The sequence below is a fragment of the Leiobunum rupestre genome, chromosome 1 (assembly GCF_980474605.1).
Source record: "Leiobunum rupestre chromosome 1, qqLeiRupe1.1.hap1, whole genome shotgun sequence".
Classification (NCBI taxonomy): Eukaryota; Metazoa; Arthropoda; class Arachnida; order Opiliones; family Sclerosomatidae; genus Leiobunum; species Leiobunum rupestre.
In genome coordinates, this window is record NC_143384.1 from 75,893,901 (window position 1) to 75,905,000 (window position 11,100).

At 30.3% G+C, this 11,100-nt stretch overlaps 1 protein-coding gene across 1 annotated transcript; it reads right to left on the reverse strand.

Moving 5' to 3' along the window:
- Positions 1 to 3,279: 3,279 nt before the first annotated feature.
- Positions 3,280 to 5,986, reverse strand: LOC149966643 (amine sulfotransferase-like). Its single transcript, XM_090171919.1, has 2 exons — positions 5,784 to 5,986; positions 3,280 to 4,147 (listed from the first exon to the last, which is right to left on the reverse strand). Exons 1-2 carry the CDS (start codon positions 5,913 to 5,915, stop codon positions 3,326 to 3,328), a joined length of 954 nt encoding a protein of 317 aa, XP_090028045.1. The 5' UTR covers positions 5,916 to 5,986; the 3' UTR covers positions 3,280 to 3,325.
- Positions 5,987 to 11,100: the final 5,114 nt, after the last annotated feature.

Here is an 11,100-nt window from a genome sequence, read left to right on the forward strand (position 1 = left end):
TATATACTTAGATTAATGTTAAATTATAAATTATATACTTAGATTAATGTTAAATTATAAATTATAAACTTAGATTAATGTTAAATTATAAATTTTATACTTAGATTAATGTTAAACTATAAATTATATACTTAGATTAAAGTTAAATTATAAATTATATACTTAGATTAATGTTAAATTATATACTTAGAATAATGTTCAATTATATACTTATATTAATGTTAAATTATATACTTATATTAATGTTAAATTATATACTTATATTAATGTTAAATTATTTAGTTATATTAATGTCAAATTACATATTAAGATTAGTTTTAATTTATAAATTATATACTTAGATTAATGTTAAATTATAAATTATATACTTAGATTAATGTTAAATTATATACTTAGATTAATGTTAAATTATATACTTAGATTAATGTTAAATTATATACTTAGATTAATGTTAAATTATATACTTAGATTAATGTTAAATTATATACTTAGATTAATGTTAAATTATATACTTAGATTAATGTTAAATTATATACTTAGATTAATGTTAAATTATATACTTAGATTAATGTTAAATTATATACTTAGATTAATGTTAAATTATATACTTAGATTAATGTTAAATTATATACTTAGATTAATGTTAAATTATATACTTAGATTAATGTTAAATTATATACTTAGATTAATGTTAAATTATATACTTAGATTAATGTTAAATTATATACTTAGATTAATGTTAAATTATATACTCAGATTAATGTTAAATTATATACTTAGATTAATGTTAAATTATATACTTAGATTAATGTTAAATTATATACTTAGATTAATGTTAAATTATATACTTAGATTAATGTTAAATTATATACTTAGATTAATGTTAAATTATATACTTAGATTAATGTTAAATTATATACTTAGATTAATGTTAAATTATATACTTAGATTAATGTTAAATTATATACTTAGATTAATGTTAAATTATATACTTAGATTAATGTTAAATTATATACTTAGATTAATGTTAAATTACATAATAAGATTAGTTTTAATTAATAAATTATAAACTTAGATTAATGTTAAATTACATAATAAGATTAGTTTTAATTAATAAATTATATACTTAGATAAATGTTAAATTATAAATTATATACTTAGATTGATGGTAAATTATACATTATATACTTAGATTAATGTACAATTATACATTATATACTTAGATTAATGTTAAATTACATACTTTGATTAATTTTAAATTAAATACTTGGATTAATTTTAAATTACATACTTTGATTATTGTGAAACTACATACTGAGATTAATGTGAAATTACATACTAAGATTAATGTGAAATAACATACTAAGATTAGTTTTAATTTATAAATTATATAATTAGATTATTGTTAAATTATAAATCATATACTTAGATTATTGTTAAATTACATACTTAGATTAATGTTAGATTACATACTCAGATTAATGTTAGATTACATACTTAGATTAATGTTAAATTACGTCCTTAGATTAATATTAAGTTACATACTTAGATTAATGTTAAATTATATACTTAGATTAATGTTAAATTACATACTTTGATTAATGTTAAATTACATACTTTGATTAATGTTAAATTACATACTTTGATTTATGTTAAATTATATACTTTGATTTATGTTAAATTATATACTTATATTAATGTTAAATTATATACTTATATTAATTTTTAATTATATACTTAGATTAATGTTAGATTTTATACGTAGATTAATATAAAATTTTATATTTAGATTATTAAATTTCATATTTATATTAATGTTAAATTATATACTTAGATTAATATTAAATTTTAATTTAATGTTAAACTATATACTTAGATTAATGTTAAATTATAAATATATACTTAGATTAGTGTTAAATTATAAATATATACTTAAATTAATGTTAAATTATAAATTATATACTTAGTTTAATGTTAAATTATAAATATATACTTAGATTAGTGTTAAATTATAAATATATACTTAAATTAATGTTAAATTATAAATTATATACTTAGTTTAATGTTAAATTATAAAATATATGCTTAGATTAATGTTAAATTATTTTCCCAATTCAATAAAAGACTTGTTCCCGGAAATTGAATGTTTTTATTATCTCGTCAGAAGGTTTATGTCAAATCACTTTAGCCAAAAAATATTCTCAATTTGTTATATCGCTGCTATATTATTTAGAAAGCACTTTCTATGTTTTTCAGACCCAATTGATAGTAAAAAAACTGAAATGTATGGTATGAATTGTTTATCCAGCTAAACGAGTGTAAAAAAACGATGAACATTGGACCCATCCTGTGAATTATCCCTTTGATTATAATCGTTTAATGCCATTTTGATTAATTTAATTTTAAGAATCAAGTTAAAAAATCTATTAGCCCATGGAAATGTTATATCACACAAAATTAAAATTTAATGTTAGAGAAAAAAATGCAGGTAAAAACGCCTGCTATAGATAGAAGCATGAATTATTTCATTTTACCCATGAATATAAAACTGTACCTTACCTGTATGGTGCTATCCCAATCCGGTAGAAGGCAGGGCTTACGAAGCTATGCCGCTACCACGTCAAATTGTCTAGCCAATTAAAAGCTAGAGGAAATGACGTCGCAACTCACTGGACGAGTTTGTAACTACAGTATATCCGTCACGTGTAAGAGGGGCGGAGCTTATAGTTCCGCCTCTTTCCGACAGAGATAGAAACTATCTAGAGCGGTTCTATATTTATGGATAAAATGAATAAATACATGATAGAAGCATATAATAATATGATCATATCGCGAAACAAAAAATAATTTTAGTAATAGTAATTTCAGTGCAAGAGGTGAAAAAATGGACGCTCTTCTTAAAATGGTGATCTTGACTCTCAAGGTTGCGATATTGACATTCAAAAAGATGAGCTGTGCCTTCAAAATCTGTTTCTCAACAATATACTAAGATCTGAGAATAAAAAATAGTTGCTACCATTTTAATGTGAGTTCGACCTTCCAAATCCTTATCTTGCAAATATACTAAAATGTTATAATAAAAAAACCAATATAATTAGGCAACCTCGACCTTGAAAATAGTGATTTCTACCTTCAACTCTTGAAATAAAAATAACTATAATAATTTGCGTGCTCTCGACCTTAAAAATTTTGATATTTAGAATTGGAAACTTGCACACCCCTGTTCTAGAGTATAAACCAAGTGTTCATATTTTTAATTTATTATATATTATACGTTCTATTGACAATGACAAGAAATAAAGCAAATTTCAATAACTATTAGGCTTTAAATACAATGATTTGCTTTCCAAAATTCGTACATTTCGGTTCCTTTGAGTCGATTTTCGATCATTTCATCAAAAACTTGATTTTGCGAAGCGCTCAAATAACTTTTCCAGTCACCCACAATTCCTTTTCGTACCACCTGAGGCGCTCTTTGATTTGGATTGGGCATTGCTTTGCTGAGACGTTGAAGAAACAGGTCATTGTTGCCCTCCTGCGCCAGTTGATTCGATTCAGAGATACTTTTTTGAACTAACTCGTCCGTCGTGCGTTTCATGTAGTCGAAGCTGCTAAATTTTACAATATCGTTGAGAATTCGGAAATCGCTCACTAACTCTTTGTACTCGGGACCCATAAAGTTGGCAATGTCGATAATGGCGCTAGTCACATCTGTCTTCATCTTCTCGTAGTACAAGAACAGCATGTTTTTCTGGTGTCTGTGTTCATACCACGATAAAATCTGATCAAAGTAATCGTTATACAGGACTTGGCCCTTCATGAAGAGCGAAAACATCACGTCAAATGATCCCTCTTTAAACCGGTAGGCGTCGCTTCTCATGAAATGGTACAGAGACACCAAGCAATCCTTGGGATTTCTGATCACGACGATGTACTTCGCCAAGTCCGATTTTGGAGCGTCCTTGTATTGGAAATGAATCTTGTAGCATCTTGGCTGTGGCATATTTTTGAGCGCATCCGGACCCATGAAATCCAAAAAAGGACATGAACTCCAATATTCTTCGCCGTTACTGGGCGGTGTACCTCGGTTTTTCAGTAAGGTTATAATTTGGCTGACCCAATTTGTACCGCTCTTCGGATAAGTTACCTTTAAAATAATTTTATATTATGATAATAATAATATTATAAATTTGTCAGTGACTCAAATTACACTAACCAAATAAAAATTTAAACTACTAATTTATTCACTAATTTCATCAAACTGACCAAATGAAAATATAAATAACAAAATTATTCACTTATTTCTTAATAGAGGAGAATGCTTCGTGGGAAAAGTTTGGTTCAGGGGTGTTTCCACGTTTGTGTTATAGTAGTCCAGTAACCCAGCTCGCGCAAATATAGTAAAACATCAATAGGGAAACTTTTAAGTGATCGGGTACATGGCTGTTGTCGGGTTGAGAAGACTACTGGAAGAGTACTGATTTTTTATAGTCACCTATCGTCCCTTTTTAGTTGGATAAGGATAAAGAAATATTTCTGGAATAAATATAGTACGTTTATATTGTTACGGGAAAAATATCATTGAAGGTGGGGAAGCTCGAAATGGTGCCGAGGGGAAATGAATGGGAAAAGAGCCTGTAGCCGAATTCGTTCAACACTGTTCCCGAACACTTGCGCTACCCTCTAATAACAAAGTTATTGTACACTGAGACTGACTAATAAAAAAACCTACACCGTGTTCAATTTCAAATAGAGTCAATGAGTGCGTTGAGATCAAATAGACAGAGGTCTTCTCGAGGGTGTATTTAAGGGGGGAGGGGGAGGCGTAACTGACTCTCGGATTAAAAATGAGCATGCGCAGCTCAAAGCCCGGCCAAAGTGAAATCAGGCTGGAGAAAAGCGAGCGGGGAAAAGAAAAAATTGATCTCCTTTCATGAATACTCTTATTCGAAATCTACTTTAAGTATTAAAACTAAAAATATGCTGATGTCTTTCCTTAACGATATTTATTTTATGCATTTGGCTGACACGAGCAGCAAAAGACTTGGAATCAGTGGGTTCTTTGACGCCTGTCTGCGAAACTCCTTTTGCGGCCCTTCTTATCATAAGGATAATTTCTTCGTTAGGGTGGCTGCTTATTTTTCGGGACCGCCGGCACCGCAGGGCCGTTTTATACGCCACTTTCCTGCAGTTTCATTGGTCGTTTAGATTGTGCTTGTGCAAGAAATTTCTATGAAAATTTAAAGCTTATGACTTCATAATGATTTAACAAAGCTGTCTCTTTAAATTGGGACAGGGACCATGAAATAATATTTTCACCCTATTATATTCGTTTTAACATTGAAAAAAACATTAAGTGCTGTTATTAAAGTTTAATCCCAGGATCGGATAAAGGAGGGCAAAGGATTCAATTGCCCCGGGCGCCATCCAAATAGGGTCGCCGAAGTAATCTGGTTATATCCATACTAAATAACGAAATCTAAAATATATTTTTGAGGGTTAACCCGGGAGACTAGACATAAAAGGGATGTTACGTTCTGAACACATTGGGGGCGCTTATTGAGATAATGCCCCCAGAAGTTTAATATATAAGAAATGTTGAAATTTTTTGGTATTTGACCTTCAACATTTTCTTTTTCAATTCGTTTATGAAAATTGACCCCTAAACGTCGTTTATGAAATTTCATTTAAAAATGGAAGTTGTATATTAATGTATGTTGATTTAAGCAACTTTAATTTTATTTTCAAGATTTTTTTAATAATATTTCATAAAATAAAGTTACCAATATAATATCTCCAGGATCGGGAACGAATTCCAAACATTCCAGTACAGTTTCCCTCGAGAGGACTCCGGGCACAATTATTCCATTAACGTTCTGAGTGTATGGTATAAGATTTTCCTGGAACCTGGACATTTTTAACGTTACGTGGGTACGCACGTACTAGAGTGCCCGCCTCGATAAAGGAATAAAAATGTTAAGCTTTATCTGTTACATAAACGTTTCAACAATTGAGTATCTTATAAAAGTTAATCTACAAACATTTTCATTCTTCGCGTATATCAGTAATACGCAATGGACATTATAGCCTCGAAATAAGTACACAGACTAGATTAGGACTTGTTTAGCAGAGATAAAAATTGACCTTGGAAACAAAGTTACCGTGTTCGGTTAACACTTACAATTTGCGCGTTTCAAATCACCATTCTAAATATTAAAACTATAATCAAGCGTGTTGTGATAAGCAGTCTCGCAGATAGTCGACAGTAGCGTAGCGATCAAACACAGCTGGTGAACGACCCTTGAAAATTTGACTGAGGAAAATATATGACCGGCAATTGCCCGCAACTGAAAATACATTGTTTAATCCTGTTATTATAAATGTTTGTGTCTGTTAACTGACTGCGTTAATTTCACTTTATCAATGACGATTATAATTTATTTTGTTATATACGTTTGAAATCTGCGAAATTCTAATTCCTATTTGTAAAACGTTTCAGTAAAAACTTTAAAAAAACCAACAAAGACGTATCATAATTTTTCCCCGATCATACCAATAAGTACCATCATGAATCCTTAACGCTACTTGGAATGAGTAACGACTTTGATTCCGTTGTGGCGGAACATAGCAGGCGGAGTATATAAGCCGAGAGTGTTAGCTCCTCTTCCCATAAAACCAAGTGACTAATGTGTCGTTTGCTCGGTCATCTGCTTGCTTATTGAGTTCATGCCAAGAAAAGACCGAATGGTTTTAACACTTTGCGCCAAGCACTATGGAATACATGTTTGAAATCGGATCATGGTAGGATTGCCTTTAATTTGTGGGATGCTATGATAACTCACAAGATTTTTTATAGCAATTTGCTTCACTCCACACTGTTAAAAAATAAGGTGCATTTTGGTACCGACTAAGGTATTTTATGTTGCATCCCCAGACGAACCTTTAAAGGTATCAAATAATGCCTCTTTAAGGAGGTGCTATAAGGTACGTTTTGATGAAGGTATTTATTAAAACCTCCTTAATCCTAAAGGTACTGTACCATACTTAAATGGGTATTTGATTATACCAAGAATGGTTCCCATTGCTACTTATAATTTTGTGTAGGTACTAAATAGAACCTAAATGGGTGTTTGATTAAACCAAGAATGGTTCCCATTTGTACTTATAATTTTGTGTAGGTACTAAATAGAACCTAAATGGGTGTTTGATTAAACCAAGAATGGTTCCCATTTGTACTTATAATTTTGTGAAGGCAGTGGCGCCGATCCCATGGGGGCGGCGGGGCCGAAGCCCCCATTGGGAAAAATCAATGGGGGCTCTGCCCCCATTGGTAAAACCACCGATGTTAAAGGCCATTTACTTTTAAGCATCCGTAGCAAGAAAGTGTTGCCAGCAGCCTCATTCCAAGTTTATTAGTGTGCTTCGGCCCCCATTGGGAAAAAAAGCGATCGGCGCCACTGTGTGAAGGTTCTTAATAGTACCTAAACGGGTGTTATATTATACCAAGAAAGGTTCCCATTTGTACTTATAATTTTATGAAGGTACTTAAAAGTACCTTAATGGGTGTTAGATTATACCAAGAATTAATTGTGGTAACAAAGAATTTTGGATACGAAAATATTTTCCACATGAATTATATTAATTAGCTTTGAAATATAACTAATGATATATTTCAAACAGTATGAAATGAAGTAAATAATTTAAAATTATATATTTATTTCAGACCCCTGAATAGGCGAAACTATAAAGTAAATTTGGTCATAACCAACTTGTTAAAATGGGAAAACGAAATCACGTGACAACCATATCACAGCCAACATGCATTCGGTAACTCTTGTTCATAGTTGGCCGTGCGACGGAAAATAAAAATATATTCCTTTCAGATACTGCAGACAGCAAATTAATTTTAACCTTTCTATTAAGATGGTTTAAATAAAAGTAATAATACTTTAAATTAGATAATTTAGATTTTATTAATCAAAATTTAAACCGCCATTAGCAAAATAAAATGAATAGTGGTTCGTATTTCTTAGGATAGATGGCGCTTCAGTTCTCCACAAAAAGTCACGTGACTACCATCTTTTCAGCCCCCCTAGACTTTATAGTTTCGCCTATTGTTGCATTTAATTTAAAAAAGGCGAAATATTTTCACCTAGAAAACAAAGCGAAATGGTGCTGCCATCTGAAATACAGATGTCAAAAAAATGATAAGATAGTATCACTGTCGCCATCTCTTAGTAAATATACAAAATTGATAGATAAGAAAAATTATGTGCAACATTGAGTTACGACTAATTATTGTGAAAGAAACTTTTGGTTACCAAAACAATTTATATATTTATAAAATTGATGGATTCGTACCACCTCAGGCGATAAAACTCAAAAAGGATTCGTTAAATGCCATAAATGTACAACATCAAGAGTTCAAACCCAAAACGTTTTCCGTAAATACCTTTAATGGTAAGAAATACCTTTCCCGTATCTCTTAATACCTGTGCCGATTAAACAACGCAAGAGTACCTTTCAAGGTACTATTCAATACCACGATATAGTTGTAAATACCTTACCGGTATCACTTAATACCTACTGTAGGGTAAAACTACTAGTTTTTGGGAGTAAATGTAAAAGGCAACATCTAGTCAGAATGAGATACAGTAGACTCTATTAAATACCATGGGGTCTTTTTAGGTACCTTAACAATACCTTTATTTTTATAGTGTATGCTTCTAAATCTGAGCTGTTAGGTCTTTGTTCAGGCTGGATTTCTGGTACCATCCTTTGTCAACAACACTAACAAGTTACCAAAATGTTGTCCCACAATGAAGCTTTAATTATTCTTCTTATGTTATTTTCAACCCTTGGCTACAATAAGAAATATGCACCATTTGTTTTTGTTTTCTTTTAAAATGCTGCTTGAACACTTTAACATATTTTGTCCTGGCGGATTCACTGTATTTTATATGTTTTTGGTAAAAGAAAATGAATGCGATAACTCGAAGACTTATTTTATTGCGTAAGAATGTGTAGCAGATCATATTTACACGTGACATGACATCAACAGTGAAGTCAAATAGCGGAGAATATGAAATAACGGTTTGAGTCTATTTGATCGATTCCCAAATGATCGTACGGGTCCCATTTGATCGAATTTCCATTTGATCGAATTGCATTTGATCGAACGAAATTTGATCGAAAGCTACTGTAGGGTAAAACTACTAGTTTTTGGGAGTAAATGTAAAAGGCAACATCTAGTCAGAATGAGATACAGTAGACTCTATGAATAATAATTATTTCTTTAAACTGTACTAAAGAAAAATAATATACAGAAAAAAACCTGAGCGCAGTGACGCAGAAAACAAAATATTCTCTCGGACATAATTAATAGAAAAACCTATTAAAAAACGAACTCTGTACCTAATGTTGAGCAATAGAAGGGCCGTGAACCTGGTCAGACCCCTCGTATACAACAGTGTATACGCGCTTACGGCGCACGTACATCAACCTAACCTAACCTAACCTAACCTAACCTGACCCTATTTATATATATGAAAAACAACGGGCCGTTATCGTCGATGTCATAAAAAATTCCATCATATAGTGTATAAAGTAAAATTATCTTCATCTTTGTGGCTTAATACAGTTAAAGCAATTAATTATTCCATCATTATTCCTTCTGCACTTAAGCAATGAATTATTTAATCATTATTCCTTCTGCACTTCATATTGACATTCGGTAAAACAAAAACATACCAACTGGTACCATAAATACTTTTTAATTCGATCAAATAGTATTCGATCATTTGAAGGTTTCGTTCTTATGAAACAAATTACAAATGGGATTCGATCAAATCGAATTTCGATCAATTGCAACGTATAATGATCGACTGTCGATCACATATTTTTCGATCAAATGGACCAACACCGAAATAACTTCTGAATTCGATACCATAAAAATATACAATTCAAAAGCTGAAGTGGAAAACAAATCCCTCTCCGCTTCTGTGGTCTTAAGCACTAGAAAACCACCATGGAAACAAGGCTTTAAATTTTTAACACAGCGCCCAATTACATATTCAAAAACCAAATCCAAACTCAGTGGTCAGAGCGAAAGGGAAAAAGCTTCAATCTATTGTCTGTCTAGACAGTGCCTACGACCTGGATTTTTTCTACATTGTCCGTCGAGGTTGTCCGTGAACGGGTATTGGAATTTACAAAAATAAACACAAAATACAAATCTCGGAAAATACATGAATAAAATACTAAAACAATACTATTACAATACACTTAAAATACTAGAATTAAAATATTTACACATTGAAATTTATAGTTTTATACACTGTAATTATTAATTAACAATTAACCCTTATTAATTAATTTTTTTCATTAAATTTAATTAGATTGTTGGCTAAGTTTTCTACAGGAAGTAATGGAAAAATTGAGAAGTAGACAAAGTTTTTAATTTTTATGAAATAGAATAAAATAATAAAAATGTAATTTTTATAAGCAAATTCCTTCTGAAATAACATTTAAGAAATATAACAGACTAACAGTATTCGTGTTAAGTTGGATTAGTGTTCAAGTTCAATACTGTGTTACAAAATATCATTTAAAAAAATTTGTTTTTTTAGTGATATTTTAAATTTAGGTTTCCAGAATGGTATTATCTTCCTGAAAAACAGAGATTTTTCGGATTTTGACTCTAGCTTATCCAAGTTCGAAGCATCTACATTTGTTAGTCCATTACATGTGACATCTTCCAAGTCTACTTCTTCAGATTCGAAATTCGAGGTACCGTGATTTGATGCCATTGAATTTGTTATTTCCCCCATATTGGATTCATCGACATTCGATTTTTTTGGGATTTGTTTACCTTAAAGACCAAAACCAAATTGTTCTATATTAGCAGATTGTTGAAAGAATTGAAATATGTGATCTTAGATGTTTAATTAATTATTATAATCATTATGTTCGACCTATTCGAAAAATAATTATTTATTTACGAAATAATATGTTACACCTAAATGTACCATTTTTATGTAATTAGGTAGCAGCTTGTACGTTCTCCCAGAAGAATTTACTCAAAGGCAGGTAAATTAAAAC